This window comes from Macrosteles quadrilineatus, unplaced genomic scaffold, assembly GCF_028750875.1.
Source record: "Macrosteles quadrilineatus isolate MER2022 unplaced genomic scaffold, UCM_ALF_1.0 Scaffold_2__2_contigs__length_208266976, whole genome shotgun sequence".
Taxonomy (NCBI): domain Eukaryota; kingdom Metazoa; phylum Arthropoda; class Insecta; order Hemiptera; family Cicadellidae; genus Macrosteles; species Macrosteles quadrilineatus.
Genome location: NW_026542595.1, coordinates 76,319,088 through 76,341,239, shown reverse-complemented (window position 1 = coordinate 76,341,239; position 22,152 = coordinate 76,319,088). Strand labels below are relative to the sequence as shown.

The following is a 22,152-nucleotide window of genomic DNA, read 5'->3' as shown; positions in this document are numbered from 1 at the left end:
ACAATCTAGTCCTCTTAAGCCTTGATTATATATTACACTCGCCAACCCTTATAAAATAGTTGGCCCACAACTTAAAACTTCTTATAAAACTTTAATTCAACATAAAACGTTCTTTAAAACCAAACAATTTTTTAACTTCCATTTTTTTTTCTTCTTTTTTTTATATATATTTTTTTTAATAATCAACTAAAAATTCTTCTTTTTGAATCGTGTGTATACACACTTACAAGTCCAGTTTAGCTGGTTTGCGCACAGTCCGCTGCGATCTTCTAACCACAGGAGTTGGACTGCACTGCACCTCTGGACGCTGCCCCTCTTCCATCGACTTCCGTCCTTGGGGTGACGGTGGACTTCTGGCCCTTGGCGATGACGGCAAACTCTGCCGACTTGGAGATACTCTCTCCGGCGACACGCTGACGGTCACTGATTCCGGTGGATCTGGCACTTCCTCTCTTCTAACCAAAATTTCCTCTTCCTCCACCTGACTTGGTCTTAGATGATCAGCGTGACAAAACCTGGTGCGGTTCAGGACCCTCACAAGATAAGTTACTGGACTTCTACACTCCACAATTTGGCCGGGAACCCAAGAAATTTTTTCCTGCCTCACCGTCTTTACTAACACATGCTGGCCTTCACTGAAGGACCTATCAGAGCCTCTGTGTTTATCTGCTGCCCGTTTTTGCAACTCCTGTTGCTTCCTGGCCTCATCAAGCAAATTTGGCTTCAACATTGTTAAGTGAGTTCTAGGCTTCCAGCGTAGGAACAATTCAGCCGGACTCACGCCTGTCACTGAAGTGGGGGTGTTGCGATAGGAAAATAGAAAATTATCTAGCTTATGCTGTAAAGAAGTAGGATGACTGCGCTTCTCACTCAAGACCTGGCGCAGCAGACTCTTCTTGACTTCCTGAACTGAACGTTCTGCGGCTCCGTTGGATGCCGGGTGATAGGGTGGGGACAGGGTGAATTTGACACCATTCTTTCTAAGGAATTCACGGAATTCGAGACTAGTGAATGAGGTACCATTATCAGAAACCAATTCTTCGGGCAAACCATAGGCTGCAAACAAAGTCCGAAGCTTCTCTATAGTCTTGGAGGAAGATGTAGAGCTCATCAGAAACACCTCCATCCATTTTGAGTAACTATCGACTAGGATGAGCATCTGCTGTCTTGACGTGGGATCTTCTGCAAAATCAATGTGAACTCTGCGCCACCTCTCCGTGGCTAACGGCCATTGATGCAATGGAACTCTAGGACTGGCATTTCTCGTGCCTTGACATACAAAACAAGACGCCACTGTCTCCTCAATGGATTTTTCGATACCTGGCCACCACACGTAGCTTCTAGCCAACAACTTCATCCGGGTTATACCAGGATGCTGTTCATGGAGCATCTGGATAACGTTCTCCCTCAACATCTCAGGAATCACCACCCGACTTCCCCACAAGATACAATTCTTGTCCACTGACAACTCCAATCGTCTCCTCTGAAATGGAAGCAACATAGGATTTTGAACCTCCCGCCAGCCATGTAAAACAAAGTCCCGAACCCTCGACAACAATGGATCTTTGTCCGTCAATCTTCCTACGTCCAAAGACGTAATCGGAGAATCATCACTCACACTGCAGAAATTGATTACTTGAACACAAGACTCAACATGTGAAACATAATTATCCTCCAATTCCAACGATTCATCATCTTGTAGAGGTAGGCGTGATAACGCATCAGCGTGGGGTAAGTCAACCCCTTTTCGATATTTAACCTCAAAATTGTATGCTGCCAGAATGAGAGCCCATCGCTGAAGTCTTGCCGCAGCTAGGCTAGGTACACCACGTTTTGTTCCAAAAATTGCCGCTAACGGCTGATGATCCGTCTGTAACACACAGTTCTTACGACCATAAATATACTTGTGGAATTTCTTTACACCGAATATCAACGCCAATGCTTCCTTGTGTAGTTGGGAATAATTTTTCTCACTAGGGCTAAGAGTTTTGGACGCAAAAGCTACAGGCCGCTCTTCTCCATCGACCATATGAGACAGAATGGCTGACACTCCCCTAGGGCTAGCATCACACGTTAAAACAAGTGGCTTAGACACATCATAATGCACCAAAATATTGGAGTCAAGAACCCATGACTTACTTTCCTCAAAAGTGCGTGAACACTCTTTGGTCCACTTCCATGGGACGTCCTTCTTCAAAAGATCATAAAAACAACTGATTTTTGATGACAAATTGTAAATAAACTTTCCATAGTAATTAATCAACCCAATGTAGGCCCTTAACTCATCCTTGTTACTCGGTTCCGGGGCATTTCGAATAGCCGACACAATCCCTTGCTGGGGGCTGATTCCCGTTGCTGAAACCACATAGCCTAAATACTCAACCTTAGGCTGCAAAAATTTACACTTGCTCTCGTTAACCCGAACTCCATAATCCATCAGACGCTGAAACAGATTTTCTAATCTACTACAAGCTTCTTCACGTGTTGAGCCTCCCACTAGAACATCGTCCAAGTACGCTACGGTACCTGGTAACCCACATACAATCTGATCAATGACTGCTTGAAAAATAGCCGGTGCGGACGACAACCCATACGGCAAACGTCTCAATCTAAAAAGTCCTTTATGGGTAGTCAAGGTTAACAAAGGTTGAGACTCCTCTGCTACTGCTAACTGCTGATAGGCATTTGTGAGGTCGATTACTGAAAAGTATGTACATCCTGACAACGAGGCAAAAATATCTTCCGGTTGCGGAAGCGGATAGTGCTCTGTTTGCAGCACCGGATTTAACGTTACCTTAAAATCGGCGCACAATCTTACGCCATTTGGTTTAGGAACCGTCACCAACGGTGTAGCCCACTCGGAGCTGGAAACCCTATAGGCTATTCCATCGTTAACCATTCGGTCTAACTCTTGTTCAACCTTCTCCCTCAAACTATAAGGCACTGGCCTATATTTACAAAACTTGGGAACTACATTGTCTTTAAGAATAATGTGAGCAGTAACCCCTTTAATTTCTCCAGCTCCCGTTTGAAATACCATAGCATATTTATTTTTCAACGTTTGCACATCAACTTCAGTTGTACTGCTAAGCTTAGGCCTACTCAGTTGATCCTTACAACTAGGTCCTGATACACTACTCACAGGGTTAGGCTCAGACAAAGTCAAATTAATTTGATTACTAGGCCTACTCTGTAGGCCTACTTCCGATACTACTGAAAAAATAGAACGCCAATCAAGTTTCAACTTGGCCAACCAGCTCCTTCCCAACAACATAGGCTGGTTCCTACGACACATTTTCACAACCAATAAGGGCAACATAACTTCTTGACCTTTATATTTTACAGTTACATCAGCTTGGCCTAGCACAGGCACCTCCCCACCAGTGTATGTCAATAAACTCAAATTTACATGATTTAATTCCACATTAGGAAATTTTTCCGCAAAAACCTCAGACGGGCACACGGATACTGCTGATCCACTATCAATTTCCATTTCTACAACTACATCTTCTATCATTAGTCTTACCTTGTAAGCTTCTGTACCGTCAGATAGGCCTAGATTGTACAAACACAAGTCCCGAGTCTCCTTGACTATATCCAAGTTAGGCCTAGGCCTAGGGTCCTCCTCTTCCAAATTAAGATGATGCACCTTGTGTGGGGCAAATCTTCCACTCTTGGACTTTGAATTCTGCTTGTTAAATTTATTTCGGGACTTACAAGCCTTGAACAAATGCCCAACCATATTGCATGCATTGCACTTGTAACTAGAATATGGACAATCATTAGCTTTATGTTCCACTGAATTACACCTGTAACACTTATTTTTCCAATTAAACCCCATATTTGGTTTAAAATAACCATTTACATTGGATTTATTAAAAGAGCTAGCAGGTAAAACATTTTTACCACGTTTCATACTCAAACTGTTAACATCCTGTTTCGAACTGAAAAGACCTGTTTGCTTCTCTGCTTGTTCCAGCCTGAGAGCCAAAGTCTGAGCTTCTTCAAAATCTAAGTCTTCAGACAACAATTTTTGTCGTATCACCTCATTATTAATTCCAGAAATCAATTTGTCCCTAAGGGCATCTTTCAGAAATGTAGAAAATTTACAAGTACTAGACAAATGCTTGATAGCTACAACAAATTCAGAAATAGTTTCGGTAGGCTTTTGTACCCTGGAATAAAACATGTATCGTTCCGCCACTACTAACTTCTTTGGGGAAAAATGTTTGACCAATACTTTTGACAAATCTTCATAAGATTTACTATCCACCTCATCAGGAGACACAATATCTGACAAAACTGCTAATATTTTAGGGCCCAGAACAGTAATCAACACTGAAACTTTACTACCATCTTCAATACTATTGGCCTTGAAATAGTGTTTGAGACGCATTAAATACGACTCAATGGCTTCCTCATGGGGATTAAACTCTCCCACCTTCCCAATACCTGACATTTTCGTCACAGTAGATCCTTTTCCTTTGTCCTTTTTGTCTCCCATTAACACTCGCGGAAAAGATTTTTACTTTTTAATCCATAGAAAGAAATCCGTAATTACCGACTGCGCCAATGAAATGTATAAAGAACTGCACTACTTTTAGGTATAACGCACAACATAGAACATGACTTACTTTTAGCATGGATGACGTTAGACAGCCGTTCAGCCGGCAATCTGGTAGGTAGCAATGACGTCACGGCATTGGTACAGTGCAGCCAACACCGTTAAAACAATCTAGTCCTCTTAAGCCTTGATTATATATTACACTTGGTACAAGCCATATTTTCTTTGCCTTTACAAGAAACTTCATACATTTCTTGGTGAGCCAGAGAGCAAAGTTATATCTGTCCAAAGCATCGGCAAGCTCAATACAACAACTGACGGTGTTTCAATACGCGTCTCCAAGGCTTGTCAAACCCACGACTTCTCTTCTTTGAAAACGCTTTTTGCTGTCACCAAATGGAAATGGAAAGACCCTTCCGCCCTTCAAATACTTCATAACATGACCTCCTTAAGCAAAATGGGAGTAACTCTTTTCCGGAATAATATAGCTTTCTAGTGAACCGTAATGTTATAAAAGGTTTATAAAATTTCCATTTTTATTTACCATTTACAACTTTTTTATAAGATTTACTTATTTAAAATTACAATTGCAGATATCTATTTTACACTACTAATAATCATATTTCTATCGCAATACAAATTGAGCAACACATTTGATTATAACCATCAGCTTCTTTTTATTTTAAAGTCTAAGTTGAGTCCAAAAGTACCATTACAATATCGGAACAAAGGTATGCAAAGCTTGAGCCAGCGGTTATATGCTAAACATAAAGTAATACGTATAATAAACGATAAAGTAAGAGTAAAAATTAATACATAACGTGTTTATTAAGCTAGTGCACAATGTACGTTCTGTTTTACACCAATAATTTAGTAAAAACAAAGAAAAAGATGATCCATAAAAAAATAACTGTAAGTAGGTGTATAACTCCAACCTCTAATAGTTTATTTAGCGGGATTTGAACCCGGGACCTCTGGAACCGAATTCCCGCGCTCTAACCACGAGACCAGCTCGCTCCCCGATCGTTGTTCAAAGAGGTTCAAAGTTAAAGAAGGTCATTTTGATACCTCAGTTCTGACCCGTGGTAACTGCACTAGTCCTTCCTTTCGAGTACTGCGCTCCCATTACTAAGATCTATATTCAAACTTCCTGTTACATATATTGTGTCTGGCAATGAGCAGTTTCATTTAGTAAGTAGATCAAAATATTCCATAACACAATGAGGAATATAATACATTACATGAGCTAACGATGATGAACGAGGGTCCACCTTCGTGATCATCAGCAGGAACGGTGAGTTGGCTCGCTGAAGAATTCCTCTGAAGGACACCTCTACTCCCCAGGGCCTCTTGAACTCGAAATATGTCTCCACGGACAAGCCTTTAGAATATACAAACAGTAGTTATTGGTCAAAATGAATACGTAAAATGGTATTAGTAAAAACGATTTCTAAAACACTGCAGAATGCATTGCAAGGAAATTTGAAACACAACTTCAATAGATGCAACTCATTTAAGGATCTACCCATAGGAAGAAGTTTTTATATTTTTATATTGTTTTCATAGACATACGTTTACTATCAGCAATTTTACAATTAATACTCAAATTTTATAGGGCAAACCCTAAGTTATATTTGACACTTCTTTACTATGCCAACCGATTCCTTTTATTACATATTTTAATCCTATATTCTAATACGAGCAATGTTTGATTGTCTGTCTGTAATATATATGTCGAAGTCAGATTGCGGCAATGTGTGTTTAGACAATAAGAAACAGTGGAGAAACGAGAGGTAAGGAGAGAAGAAGTCAGTTAAAGGCAGGATGTGTTTAGACAATAAGAAAAATATTGGAGAAACAAGAGGCATTGAGAGAAGACGACAGGTTGCGGCGTGAAGAGTTGAGACAGCAAGAAACTGAGAAGAACCAACTAGAGGCTAGGAGAGAAGACGACAGGTTGCGGCGTGAAGCGTTGAGACAGCAAGAAACTGAGGAGAACCAACGAGAGGCTAGGTGAGTAGACGACACGTTGCGGTGTGAAGCGTTGAGACAGCAAGAAACTGAGGAGAACCAACTAGAGGCTACGAGAGAAAACGACAGGTTGCGGTGTGAAGCGTTGAGACAGCAAGAAACTGAGAAGAACCAACGAGAGGGTAGGAGAGAAGACGACAGGTTGTGGCGTGAAGCGTTGAGACAGCAAGAAACTGATGAGAACCAACTAGAGGCTACGAGAGAAAACGACAGGTTGCGGTGTGAAGCGTTGAGACAGCAAGAAACTGAGAAGAACCAACGAGAGGCTACGAGAGAAGACGACAGGTTGCGGCGTGAAGCGTTGAGACAGCAAGAAACTGAGGAGAACCAACTAGAGGCTAGGAGAGAAGACGACAGGTTGCGGCGTGAAGCGTTGAGACAGCAAGAAACTGAGAAGAACCAACGAGAGGCTAGGAGAGAAGACGACAGGTTGCGGCGTGAAGCGTTGAGAGAGCAAGAAACTGAGGATAACCAACGAGAGGCTAGAAGAGAATACCACAGGTTGCGGCGTGAAGCGTTGAGACAGCAAGAAACTGAGAAGAACCAACGAGAAGCTACGAGAGGAGACGACAGATTGTGGCGTGAAGCGTTGAGACAGCAAGAAACTGAGAAGAACCAACGAGGGGCTAGGAGAGAAGACGACAGGTTGCGGCGTGAAGCGTTGAGACAGCAATAAACTGAGGAGAACCAACTAGAGGCTACGAGAGAAGACGACAGGTTGCGGTGTGAAGCGTTGAGACAGCAAGAAACTGAGGAGAACCAACGAGAGGGTAGGAGAGAAGACGACAGGTTGCGGCGTGAAGCGTTGAGACAGCAATAAACTGAGGAGAACCAACTAGAGGCTACGAGAGAAGACGACAGTTTGAGGAGTGGAGCTTTAAGACAGCAAGAAACTGAGAAGAACCAACGAGAGGCTACGAGAGAAGACGACAGGTTGCGGCGTGAAGCGTTGAGACAGCAAGAAACTGAGGAGAACCAACTAGAGGCTAGGAGAGAAGACGACAGGTTGCGGCGTGAAGCGTTGAGACAGCAAGAAACTGAGAAGAACCAACTAGAGGCTACGAGAGAAGACGACAGGTTGCGGCGTGAAGCGTTGAGACAGCAAGAAACTGAGAAGAATCAACGAGGGGCTAGGAGAGAAGACGACAGGTTGCGGCGTGAAGCGTTGAGACAGCAATAAACTGTGGAGAACCAACTAGAGGCTACGAGAGAAGACGACAGGTTGAGGAGTGAAGCGTTGAGACAGCAAGAAACTGAGAAGAACCAACGAGAGGCTACGAGAGAAGACGACAGGTTGCGGCGTGAAGCGTTGAGACAGCAAGAAACTGAGGAGAACCAACGAGAGGCTACGAGATAAGACGACAGGTTGCGGCGTGAAGCGTTGAGACAGCAAGAAACTGAGAAGAACCAACGAGAGGCTACGAGAGAAGACGACAGGTTGCGGCGTGAAGCGTTGAGACAGCAAGAAACTGAGAAGAATCAACGAGGGGCTAGGAGAGAAGACGACAGGTTGCGGCGTGAAGCGTTGAGACAGCAAGAAACTGAGAAGAACCAACGAGAGGCTACGAGAGAAGACGACAGGTTGCGGCGTGAAGCGTTGAGACAGCAAGAAACTGAGAAGAATCAACGAGGGGCTAGGAGAGAAGACGACAGGTTGCGGCGTGAAGCGTTGAGACAGCAATAAACTGAGGAGAACCAACTAGAGGCTACGAGAGAAGACGACAGGTTGCGGTGTGAAGCGTTGAGACAGCAAGAAACTGAGGAGAACCAACGAGAGGGTAGGAGAGAAGACGACAGGTTGCGGCGTGAAGCGTTGAGACAGCAATAAACTGAGGAGAACCAACTAGAGGCTACGAGCGAAGACGACAGGTTGAGGAGTGAAGCGTTGAGACAGCAAGAAACTGAGAAGAACCAACGAGAGGCTACGAGAGAAGACGACAGGTTGCGGCGTGAAGCGTTGAGACAGCAAGAAACTGAGGAGAACCAACGAGAGGCTACGAGAGAAGACGACAGGTTGCGGCGTGAAGCGTTGAGACAGCAAGAAACTGAGAAGAACCAACTAGAGGCTACGAGAGAAGACGACAGGTTGCGGCGTAAAGCGTTGAGACAGCAAGAAACTGAGAAGAACCAACGAGGGGCTAGGAGTGAAGACGACAGGTTGCGGCGTGAAGCGTTGAGACAGCAATAAACTGAGGAGAACCAACTAGAGGCTACGAGAGAAGACGACAGGTTGCGGTGTGAAGCGTTGAGACAGCAAGAAACTGAGGAGAACCAACGAGAGGGTAGGAGAGAAGACGACAGGTTGCGGCGTGAAGCGTTGAGACAGCAATAAACTGAGGAGAACCAACTAGAGGCTACGAGAGAAGACGACAGGTTGAGGAGTGAAGGTTTGAGACAGCAAGAAACTGAGAAGAACCAACGAGAGGCTACGAGAGAAGACGACAGGTTGCGGCGTGAAGCGTTGAGACAGCAAGAAACTGAGAAGAATCAACGAGGGGCTAGGAGAGAAGACGACAGGTTGCGGCGTGAAGCGTTGAGACAGCAATAAACTGAGGAGAACCAACTAGAGGTTACGAGAGAAGACGACAGGTTGCGGTGTGAAGCGTTGAGACAGCAAGAAACTGAGGAGAACCAACGAGAGGGTAGGAGAGAAGACGACAGGTTGCGGCGTGAAGCGTTGAGACAGCAATAAACTGAGGAGAACCAACTAGAGGCTACGAGAGAAGACGACAGGTTGAGGAGTGAAGCGTTGAGACAGCAAGAAACTGAGAAGAACCAACGAGAGGCTACGAGAGAAGACGACAGGTTGCGGCGTGAAGCGTTGAGACAGCAAGAAACTGAGGAGAACCAACGAGAGGCTAGGAGAGAAGACGACAGGTTGCGGCGTGAAGCGTTGAGACATCAAGAAACTGAGAAGAACCAACTAGAGGCTACGATAGAAGACGACAGGTTGCGGCGTGAAGCGTTGAGACAGCAAGAAACTGAGAATAACCAACGAGAGGCTACGAGAGAAGACGACAGGTTGCGGCGTGAAGCGTTGAGACATCAAGAAACTGAGAAGAACCAACTAGAGGCTACGATAGAAGACGACAGGTTGCGGCGTGAAGCATTGAGACAGCAAGAAACTGAGAAGAACCAACGAGAGGCTACGAGAGAAGACGACAGGTTGCGGCGTGAAGCGTTGAAACAGCAAGAAACTGAGAAGAACCAACGAGAGGCTACGAGAGAAGACGACAGGTTGCGGCGTGAAGCGTTGAGACAGCAAGAAACTGAGGAAAACCAACGAGAGGGTAGGAGAGATGACGACAGGTTGCGGCGTGAAGCGTTGAGACAGCAATAAACTGAGGAGAACCAACTAGAGGCTACGAGAGAAGACGACAGGTTGCGGTGTGAAGCGTTGAGACAGAAAGAAACTGAGAAGAACCAACGAGAGGGTAGGAGAGAAGACGACAGGTTGCGGCGTGAAGCGTTGAGACAGCAATAAACTGAGGATAACCAACTAGAGGCTAGGAGAGAAGACGACAGGTTGCGGCGTGAAGCGTTGAGACAGCAAGAAACTGAGGAGGAACGAGAAGTGAGGTTAGAAGAAGACAGAGTGCGTCATGCCATAGTACGACAGAATGAATCAGGCGAGGAGTGAAGAGCTCGGCAATTAAGATATAATTAGATATAATATAGGCACAATCGCGCTGTTCACCTCCATCGTCTGACATTGGAAAATGAATCAGCCAGAAAAGATGTCCATGTAGCTGAACAAGAACAGAGCGAAAGAATTGTGGCAATGGTGGCAGACACCAAAAACTCACTAAATAGCCAGACATCTGGAAACCATTGATGAGGCCCGCAACCGACGTGAACAAGAGAGAATACGTCACGTGTTAACAGAAACCTAATTCGGTGGGAAAACAAATATAACAGTGGATTCTACTACGATCCACATATTAACTATATTGAAGCCGCTAATATTGTCGACTTTGACAAAGTTTGCAGATTCTACTATGCTTTCACTTGGGAAAATGAGCCATGTGGAATATGTTGTGCTTCTGGAAAATTTACCGTTTCCCCTATTTCGAAAGCACCTGAGCATTTTTGCTCTTCGTTGTTTGATTATCCACCTCAGTCAAGACATTTCCTTCGTAATATTTCCAAATTACTTCTTTTGGAGGGAATGAGATACGTTAACGTGGATATATATATGCCTACATTCAAAGTTCAAGGCCAAGTGTATCACCTTGAATGTAAATGAGGAAGATAAAGGTAAATCATGTATGTGAAAATATTATTCAAAAATTTTGTAAGTTTTCCACATAACAGCCTACACCAGATTTAAAATTAAAAACAAAATTACGGTTTTCACTATTTTTCAGATTTTAAAGCCACCAACGTTTCTATAAAGGAAGTTAAGGTAGAATTTTGTTTATAAAATCGTTGGCGGATGTGTTTTATACTAGAGATTTAAGATAAAAATGTTTCTAATCCGTGTCCTCTGTCCGTTGTAAAGCATGGGTACAACCGCTTTATAGTAATGTTTATTTTCGGGCCAGAAACATCATTTGTTTATGTTTATGATCCATAGCGGGTTTGTTCAAGTATTCGTGATTACAAAATAACAAAGGATTTGTGTTATACCTAATGCTTTATCATAGTTAATCACAGGCTAGCACTTAAGGTACTCAAGGTACATTGCTAAAGCATTCTGATCTTTTGTTGGCAAAACGTGACCGGGACTGTTCGTATACGATGAATAATAAAAAGTTTATGTATCGAATACAAGCAAAAGTACATTACAAAGTGTAGGAAACAAATTGGGCTGTAAATAATTTAATATAACCTGAAACTCATTCGAACAAAGCTTTTAAAATGTAATAAAAAAACTTTAAGACGTTCTGTATTTAATGTGGATTTTCGCAAAATGTTTTTTTTTTTTTTAGATTAGTGCAGCTACGTTACTGCAATGCCAATGCCTTTTTTTCTCCTAACTCTACAAATTGTCAACATAAATCAATTAATTTAAACTCAAACTGCGAAGCGAAGCCATTCCTGGCTAATGTTGGGAAGAGTTTTAAAAATCTATTGAATTACGATTGAAAATTACAAACCGAAATTGACAGATTTAATAATTGTATGGAAGAAGCTAATTACGAAATTTTCTCGAAGGTTATTCCTTTTTTTCGTTAGGCTTTTCTTTATCTATATTATTACTTATTTAATACGCAAGCAGTTTTTTTGTGACAATTACTCCTCCGAAACTACTGAACCGATTGACATGTTTTTGGTGTCATTGGAAAGAGCGTAACGTGAAGTTGTGCAGGAAACTTTCTGTTTAGGGAAATAATTAGAGAGTGAGGCCCTTTAAAGTTTCGTATTTCTCCATAAGATTAACATGGGAAACAAAAACTGTTATGAAACTCCAGCTGTTGTCAAAAATTAAAATTGAGAAGAAGAACATATGTTAATTGTAAAGAGGCAATAAGTTTAACAGTTAGCTACAAACATTTACTGAATTGATTGAAATGAAATATTTACTATTATTTGGGTTGGCGTAAATATTACAATGGGAAAAAGAGAGAGAAGCCTGGATAATTTGATATACTAAAAAGAAAACTGAATTAACACTGTCTCTGTGCTGCATTTCTTAGTAATCATTGAAAGAGCCGATTTGCAAACTATGGAAACATAGGAGAAGAAATAGAAATATTTTTTTTAGAATTTATAATTGTTATTATGGACAACCTAATGCGGCTATGAGTAAGGTTATTTGTAGAAAACACTAATAAACAAGTTTTTGAAAAATGATACGATATTTATAAGAAATGTTGATTATATCGATCTGTTATGTACATCTTAACGTCTGTAATACTAAGCAATTGCTCGAATTCGAGCAACAGGTACACTAGTTAGTTTTAAATTCTGGATGGAGAAAATCGTAGCTGTTAAAAGCTTCTTGTTCTTTTGTTGTTGCGATTACAATATGATTCTTATATCTACATCTGCCTTTAGTTTTTAGATCATTACAGACCTTTGAAAAGAGATAGTGTATTAGACATATTTCTCTATTAAATATATGACAAATACATACGAGTATCAATCATAATGTGCCATATAATAAATCATTTTCAAGACGTCATAATTTAACATACATTGAACACACGTACAATTTGATAAGGAGTCTACTTGCAGCTTCCAAAGTCTATGTTTGTACCTTTCTCAGCCAAGAGGCGTCCGAAGATCCTCATGAAGCCCGAGCCAAGCTGCACAAACTGGAGGCGACGGTCGATGATGAAGTGCCAAGGGAAGGCCTTACAGAAGCTGGCTACTCCAATCCTCAGGTCCGCGGCCTTGTCTGACAATGCGGCTTCTATCTTGGGCTGAGTCACCACGTCTGAGTCGTCGTCCTCGAGGTCTGCCACTGCGGTGATCTCGTACCTGGTACACAGCACATAGGCTTGGCTTATCACATAGGCCAAGATTGGATCTTATTCTTTGTTAAAGAAAAGATTGGGTGAATATGCAAGAAGCTGTGAAAAAATATTATGAAACAATTAATGTCATCCATACTTAGCTGGATCGAAGGATATGAAAAGAACCTAGCAAAAATAGCACAATGGGACTCAACAGATTTCCCTCAGCAACTTATGGCAAAAGTTGTGTATCCTCAGGCTGTACTTGGACATACATGTAGCATACATATTATTCTGTACATTTTTTTAGGGCGATCTGTGTGCTGCTTAAAAAGGTGTTTTCATCATGTGTAATATTCACCAGCAATCTGAATGCTTAGCTGGGCGATTATTATAGTACCAATTATGAAAAACTAAGCCCCTTATCCTACAGTTAAGCTCAAAATTTTCAGTGGATCACGTTAAAATTAGATATTCAATGCCACGGATATTAATGGATACAATGATGCTTTTAATTAACCGAGGATTCATCAAAGTTTACAAATACGTTAGCTGCGTCAACAATATGACAAACAATTTCTCTAACATTATGGGTATGTTGAACTCAGTAGGAATTTACCGGTTCCTCCTTAATATAGCAGAAAAGTTCAAAGGAGATTAGCCGATACCCCGGTATGCCGGTGTGTGGTTGTATGTGGTTAGACATAGCTAATAAACTCACAAAATGAGAAGTAAAGGAATGTAGTAACTATTTATTACATTCTGAGTTCCCTTGCAGCTCACCTGTAGACCTTGTGGTCGAGCTCGTCAGGTATGAGGGATACAATGATCTGAGTGGAGTACAACTTGGCGGCGATGGCTCTTAGACACCCGACCATGAGGTGAGCGACGGGAGGTCTCTCAGTGGTCAACACCAGGTCTAGAGCGCCAGTGATGGCACCCGGCGTGCAGATGAAAGAAGCGGCCTGTACACGAAGAATACCATCATTATTCTCATATTCCAATGTAACAAAATTTATCTATGAAACGAGTGTTAAGTATAAGAACTATATTTTGTTTGCAAAGTTTTGAAATATACACCCAGGAATTACCGCTGACGCAATTTCTCCACGTCCGAAGTTAAAAGGATCACCTAGCTTCTACTGTTACTAAGGATCAGTAGCAAGTCGTTTGTTTTTCCTGCTAGAATATTTCAGCAAAATATTGAAATATTTTATGATTTTAATTCAGTATATTGACAATAAGATGATAAAAGTAGGATGTAACATATTATTTTTAAGCTTATCCAAGTGTTGATTCTTTTTAAATTATGTTCAGTAAACTAAAACTACTGTAGATAGCTTTTTAAGTAGTTTTAGTAATATTTTCTTCAACACAAACACAACTTAGTTGCATTTAAGATTTACCTAACGAAAAGTATCTATAGCCGAACTGTGAAACCCAATCAGCCATGCCTTGGCATCCTATCCTGATCCTTCCACTTCAAATATATCAGTACATTTATTCTAGTACACTCAATAAAGGGATCACACCTTGTTTTTCTTAAAAATCTTCACGCACATGTCTTTAACGACCATGTTGATGGGAAAATATTAGGTACAATCAACAGACACGTTTTAGAGATTTGTTATGGTCTTCTCCTTTTCTTTTTTTTTCATTTTATTTATCCAACCTGTTTGTCCTCCGTCTGCCCCTGCAGGACGTCCAGGACGCCGTCCAGAGTTGTGAGAAACTCCAGAAATGTGACTCCTAGACTACGGAATGCCTTGTCCATCATCGGTCTGTCCTCTGAGTTAAATATCAGCTCTTCCCCAAGTAGTGACAAAAACTCGTGGCAGTCATCTGCAATATGAATTCTCTTATGAACTGTATGGTTACAAATAGCATAGTAGCTTTTTTGATGGATCAAAACTGGGCCTCGATCCTTGATCCGCGGAGTTTTGAAATAAATTGTAGGTGATAAAGGATTAAATTATCTCAGTGAAAAACTGTGCATTATATTTTACACTCATCTTACTTTTATATTGAGCTTTAAAAACACACCTAGGTTTTTTAGTAGTGATAATGATAAAGAACTTCAGCGAAGTGATTATTGCTATCTTGGTGTAACAATTTCTTTTTTTTTTTTTTGAGTGAACATACTGTAGTCTTTTGTTGTTTCCTTCTTATTGATTCACACACAATCAAGAAAATGGTTTACATTGTTATACTTGTAACCTTAAACATATTAATTTTAATTTTTTACGTCTAAAGAGAACAAGTTAACAAAGATGGTGCTATATAATTGAGCAACATTTTTATCGATTTCATAAGAATAGAATAAAAAATTAAGACAAAATTATATTTTTTTACCATTATAATTATTTAAATCATATGATTTGCCAAAGTGGTGTAAAATTTGATAAATACTTTAATCATTCAACTGAAAAAAATCAAGATTCAGTAAACTCGCGATTCATTTAGATTCATTTAGCGCTATTGTCAATAATGAATGGCGAATTATTGTATTTTTGGCCATTGAACTGTTAGATGTAATCTGTAATTACTTAAGACATACCAAATACAAATTTCAAAACAATTGCCTCACCAGGGGAGTAGGCGAGGGCGTCTGCAATGTCCTCCAGATAGCGGTACTGTGAACAAGAGACGTCCTGTGGTAAGTGACTCCTGAAAATCACAAGCTACGTGAGCTCAAACTGTTTAATGCTGTTTACCAGATATAAATTATATATCTTAATATTCCCGAAATATAAAAGTGAATTATTCCTGAGATAAAGTATATAAATAGGACCTGTGAGATACTTTCTTAAGACACATAAGCATTATATACTTGTTTTTATTTCAAATAAACTTACTATTCTGTAATCACGTAATTAAATATAGAGTAATAAGTAAAAAGTCATTCCACATTCAGATTTAGATGACCAGTTTTACATTTACTCATAATTTTTTTTCACTGTGTTTTTCTTGGTACTACTTTCAAATAGCATATAATAAAGAATACAGAATTTAACAAAGCCTTTTGTAATGTGATTCACTATTTCCAACCAGACCTTTGCGTACCCTGAACCTTCAAACGTTATAAACACGAATGTGTATGGTAAAATAATAAAAGGGGAACAATTCTAAAAGGTATTGATATTTATTAAAATATCGTTTATGTAGTCGACTCACTAAAAGCACTGAACAACAATTTCCCGTCACTTAATTAAATGCGTGTAAAGTAAGCAAACAAACAGTATTCGTTTCACAAAGGGTTGGTTAAGTGGATTAAAAAATGAAGGTGACAACAAATGCTTGCAATGTAATATACTGTTTTAACAATACCTTTTCATGTTAAAGCTACATAATTCTTACTACATAATTATGTATATAATTTTGTAAACGAATCTAATAATATAGGGAAGAATGTCCAAGATGCCTATTAATACTTTACTAAACTACAATTTTAACGTAATTTCCACAATGAAAAACTAAACAGCACTTTACAGTAAATAATTAATTAATATCATGTTAAACGAGCAAACGTTTGATATTAAAAAAGATTGGTCAATGGTAAATTAAAAGGAAATTAATTAAAGAAATGTGTTGCAGTTGTATTATTTATAATCCACAACTACACACACATCTACATATCTATACATTTCTCTTCCTCCATCATCATATGATAAACACGAATAAAATTACATAATTATGGAAAGGTGAACAAAATAAAACGCAACCACTATTATAACAAATATTATTTCTCAATGATCTCACTTAAACACAAAATCACATTTTGGTCATCACTTAAAGTTTGTTAAATTAATCTTACTTTGCCCACGTCAAAAAACGTATTTTACAAGATATCAATACGTTTCCGTAAGTAATCTTTAGTGTAACGTAGTCGTCACACTAAAACCATTCAACCAAATATAAGTAAAAATATGTATTTTATGATTTACGATGCATTTCAATATAAAGTAACTATTTTTAAATCAATCAACATTTTAGAAATTTAATCTGAGCAGCTATACTAAAATCCCACCATAATTTCTCAACATCAAATTGGAATCATGTTGAACAAGCAAATGCTACTTGTTTCACTAAGGGCTGGTGACAGTAACGTTATCACAACTCACTGAATGATAAATCACTTGAGAAACATTGTCACGAATCATAATACAACCCCGCTTACCCTTGTAACAATATCGTTAGGCGACAATGAGACACCGCAAAACAGACGAGAAACGGAGCTGTTGCCCATTATTGTATGGGCACACAAGCTGCTTCTCGTTCTACAATGGGCATATCATCTGTTCATGTTGACGCTAGTGCTACACTCATTAAGTTTACGCCGTAGAGAGTCATGTGTCTCATGTGTCCTCTTTAACTATTGTACCCCCACGCAACGGTCCGATATAAAATATAACAGCTGTTCGTGCTCCTGTTTAATTGTTTCGAAATTCAGGAAAATTTTACTTATCTTTCTCGGACCTTTTAAACCTATCCTCTGTAGTAAACGAGTTTAAGATGTTTTTTAAGCATTTCAATAAAAATAACTAAAAAAATTTATTTCAGGACACGTAAAATGTAGGGGTAAAATTAAGTCATTGAAATTGATAATATAAAACACTCCCAGATTTAAACTTTTTTGAAATACCACATATTATTGCTATTCATTCATAAGGTAATTTTATGTAAAAGATACTTTACATAAGGTGATATAGTCCGTACCAGACATAATATACAATTACGCACATACAGGTAAAATCAAGTTAATCAGTATCTTGTTTCCTTTACGCCTATTCGATATTTTAGTTTCTATTACTGTTGCGTTTTCAATTTTTCATTATTAATGTAAATAATTTGTCGCTTGGATATAATAAGTTGAAATCAAACTCGTACTAAAACTTGTTTATTAAAGTTTCGAATATCTATATATCAATAGGCAAGCATGTTTATTTGAAACCTTTTTTCTCAGCTTGTGTGCATCACAGGAAAAATCTAGGCGTACTGTTAGGAAGATAATTTCTTGTAGGTGTGCAGAATCCCTTTATAAATTAAAATAGGTTTAAAAATAAGCACGATTGGATATTTGTTAGACAACTAATGCACTCAATTAACTAATTTTACTTATTTTTTTAATCCTAACCAAACTATCCTCATCTTAATTGTTGATAAGTTGAAAAGATTAGATAGTATGACTAAATATATGTAGTTGTAAACGGCAAGCCATCAAATCATTCCTGTTTTTTGCAACATACAACAGTCTAATTATTGTAATTGATTGTTAGAACCAATAGGAGGCGAGGTGAGAATTTACGACCAATAAATGTCTTCATTCTTCACCCCATATTGCGGGCAGCTTAGTGCGTGGAAATTAGTCTGTTTTATGTTGGCCAGAACAACTAATGTATTACCTGCAGGCTATTGTTGTGGTTTCTGCTATGAAGCAATTATAATTGGATGTATTGTTATGTTTTACTTAACCTGAAATGATATTTTGGCGTTGTGTATGTATTCTATATATTGTAACTACATCATTACAGAAGCCTCAACCAGGATTCCTAAACAGGAGTCTTCAACAGCACAAGAGCTCAAAAACCACTGAATTACACGATTACGTTACAAAGATTTGTAGCATTACAACATAGTCGTATGAATACAATTGGCATTTGGAGGAATACCAGCACATCTGTCGGGCATTCAAAAAAAAAGTAACCCAACTAGGGACACTACAATAGGATCACTTTACTTTTATACGAATTGGTGTTTGCTTGGCATAATTTTAAGAGTTTGTCATTCTATAAGATACTTCCTATCAGACAGGAAAACGCAGGTTCACAATCCAACATAAAACTTATAGAGGACTAAGAAATAAATTTTTAAATGAATACTTTACCAATATTTTTGTAATTATTATTTTAACAATAGTGTAATTATTTTTTTAAATTCCAGTTTTTGTGATGTGTCTGACGATGCAAGCATAGCTGGCGAAAAGCCTCAGGAAATAAAAATATTGTTAGGGTATTTATTTTAAAATTTAGTTCTAAGACCGTTGACCGTTGCTCGTGTTACTATTTACAAACAAAGCGTTTAAAATATGGCTTTAAAATATCAGCGTTAGTGTCTTTAATTTTATTGTCACAGCCTTGGAAACGTGTTGGTATTTTCTTTTATTTATATAGCAGAAGATTTTTCACTAGACGGACATTGTCAAATAGGGGTATTTACGACAAGTCTTTACTGCTACAACTTTCATATTTCCATGTCTAGCACAGTGTTGTATAGGCAATGAAAAGTCACTGCCCATCAGATAAAATAAGTTGGTACAGAAATTGAAGGAACGTACGGGTTGAGTACAAAAAAGGTTTATTAAAGAATGAGAAAAGAGTACACATTCCCATGAGAATGATTCGTGTAGAATAAATTCGATGAGTTTTTGCGAAATATTATTAAAGACATTTAACTAGAAAACACAAATAGAAAAATCCTAATAACTGTTCAAAAATAAATTTATTTAGTTAGCATTATTTAGTTTAGTTATATTCCCCCTAAGATTACAATTCCGTACAACCTACCAAACTAAATATATTATTGAGAAACAAAACGTAAATAACAGTTTTAATGTGAACTCGAGCTTTTAATAAGGGAAAAAAGTACAACTGTTTATTTTCCACATGTCTTGCAGCGTATTGTTCTGGCCATGAATGAACAATGAAATATTCTGTTTGTAGTAAAATATTTCTCTCTAGAAACAACCTCGAGTGTTATTACAGTCTGTAAAATTACATTTAGATTAAAATCAAGAGGTTCATAAGAGTTTGTTAAATTATATATATACATATATAAATATGATTTAGCTATTTAGGTACAATATGGTTCCTAATATTCAGCTTTATTCACATAACATAAATATATTACGAACAATGTATAAAAGGTATACATTGTATACACACTAAATAAAAGTTTACAGATAAGTTTTGTAATTTTTTGTTGTTGTTGTTGTCTATAATACCTTTATAATACCACATGACCCACAATAGAATGTGTACGGAACCTTGAGGCGAAAATACAATCGGAGTTGCATTTTAATAATTCATCTCTGAAATTTCAGGGGAAGTGAGAATCGCGTCAGTCCAACTCCAGAGATTGACGTGCTCTAATGACCACAAGTTAACCCTCGTCTCTAAAGGATTAGCTCACCTCTGCAACAGCGTGGACTTTACACCTTCGTAATTGTTTCCATGTATGAATATAATTTTATTCCTAATAAACATTAAACTTTATACATTAAGATTTTGATCAAAAGTTGTAGTATGACAAGGTTATGCCAAAACAACATTATTATGTCATGGTACGATTTTCATAATTTTTATATTGGCGTTTTACTGTACTCAAACTGAACATTGTGTTAGTGCAATGGTAAGCCGGATTCTGTATTTGGATCTGTAATGTATATCTATAACACACCCGCCGCAGCAAACCTGCCGACTAAGCGAGTTTCCATTTGTCTGAATTGATTCTGAAACCGCTCTATAGATTGTAATGAAAATTTCAGGCATTATTAAGAATTATTCAAGGATGGTTTATGTGAAGTTGGGTGCAAATCAGTTCAAAGGGCCCCAACCCAGAGGGCATACAAGGGTGTAGTGTCAGGTTTTAGAAATTTAGTGTTTACAAAATTAAAAGCCGCAATTAAAATGATTTAAAAGTTCCTTTCAACTGTCATTTTGTTTTAATGTAAACAAACAAATGTAAACACTGGCAGGTATATTATTTTTTTATGGTGTAACTTGAATTTATTTTAACTTTTATTCAAACTCAACTTGAAATAGTTCATTGACAACATTTTCTTTTGTGCACATGCCACGAAAAAAGCGTCAATCGGCAGGAAATTGGCCAAATCAAAACAAAATGCAGAAATAAGAGCAGCTGAAAACGACGAGGAACGTGAGGCACGGCTGAAGACCTACGGAGTTGGGCTTCTACCTCCAGAGTTTTTTTGGTTGGGCCGAAACCAAAGCGGGCAGTTTTGGCTCCCAAAAATGATGACGTCAAAAACTAAATAATTAAATTCATTTTAAATTGCCTGTGATAAAATACAAATCGATTGACTCAGTAAGAGTTGAAGTACAAGCGGTAAACTATACAGTCGAATTTTTTAATTCAACGGAGTCACCAAGGATGCTATCCCACTTACTTACTGTGAAATTAGGATCACCAATTATACTTTTACGAAACTTGAATCATCTAAAGCTTTGTAATGGAACAAGACTGACAATAAAGAAATGGACTCCAAATTTGATAGTAGAAACCATTGTAAATGGAAAGTTCAAAGGAGTATTGATCCCAAGAATACCAATGATTTCCTCAGAATTGCCATTCGAATTTTAAGCGACTAAAATTTTCTGCACGTCTTGCAATTGTCATTACAATCAATAAGGCACAATGGCAATCTTTGAATATTGCGGTTTGAAATTGGGAAAATGGCATGTTTTTCACATGACCAGTTATATGTGGCGTGCTTACGAGTTGGTACTCCTGAAAATCTATACTTTTATACACCAAATCAAAAGACAAAAAAATTGTTTATCCTTTGGCCTTACAAGAAAATTAATATACTTACTTTCTATTCCATTTACTTTTTTATATAGAAAAAACTGTTAAAATATCTTTATTTCTGTGAACAACTTAATCTGGGCGCAGCAACGCGCACCGGGTAACTGCTAGTTATAAATAAACGTTCAAACAGTATTTGTTCACAATCTTTAATATTTATTAAAACATAAATAATAAAAAACATACGCATATCCACCCATATTAGATTTCAAATTGATCATATTAGACCAAACTCTGTATAACAGCAATTTAAAAGTAGGAATCAAAACATCTTTCACTGATTTCTAAAAGATTTGGGTGCTAACATAATACGAAATTAATCTTTTTCCTGCCTTAAATAATATGCTTTGCCTGAATAAAGAATATATAACATACATATAAATGTGTTTAAAACGGGGGGCCATAGTCAGTGGTTTAAGTGGTAGGACGTATTCACGTCACGAGCCGTCACTAAACATTTGATAAGTATTGATAATTCTTATACCTCACCATCGTCCCCTTTCTTTGTTAGATGCGTTCCATGCACATACTTGAGACCAATGTAGACAGGCA

At 38.5% G+C, this 22,152-nt stretch overlaps 1 protein-coding gene across 1 annotated transcript in view; it reads right to left on the bottom strand.

Annotated features, from left to right (window-relative positions):
• The window catches only part of LOC128985610 (head-specific guanylate cyclase), a 100,584-nt gene that overhangs the window by 30,126 nt on the left and 48,306 nt on the right, over nt 1-22,152 (bottom strand). Inside the window, exons 4-8 of the mRNA XM_054405251.1 lie at nt 15,584-15,663; nt 14,669-14,838; nt 13,780-13,961; nt 12,798-13,021; nt 5,806-5,945 (exon numbers count right to left, since the gene is read on the bottom strand). Coding sequence (XP_054261226.1) covers nt 5,806-5,945; nt 12,798-13,021; nt 13,780-13,961; nt 14,669-14,838; nt 15,584-15,663 — 796 coding nt within the window. The remainder of the gene's footprint in view (nt 1-5,805; nt 5,946-12,797; nt 13,022-13,779; nt 13,962-14,668; nt 14,839-15,583; nt 15,664-22,152) is intronic.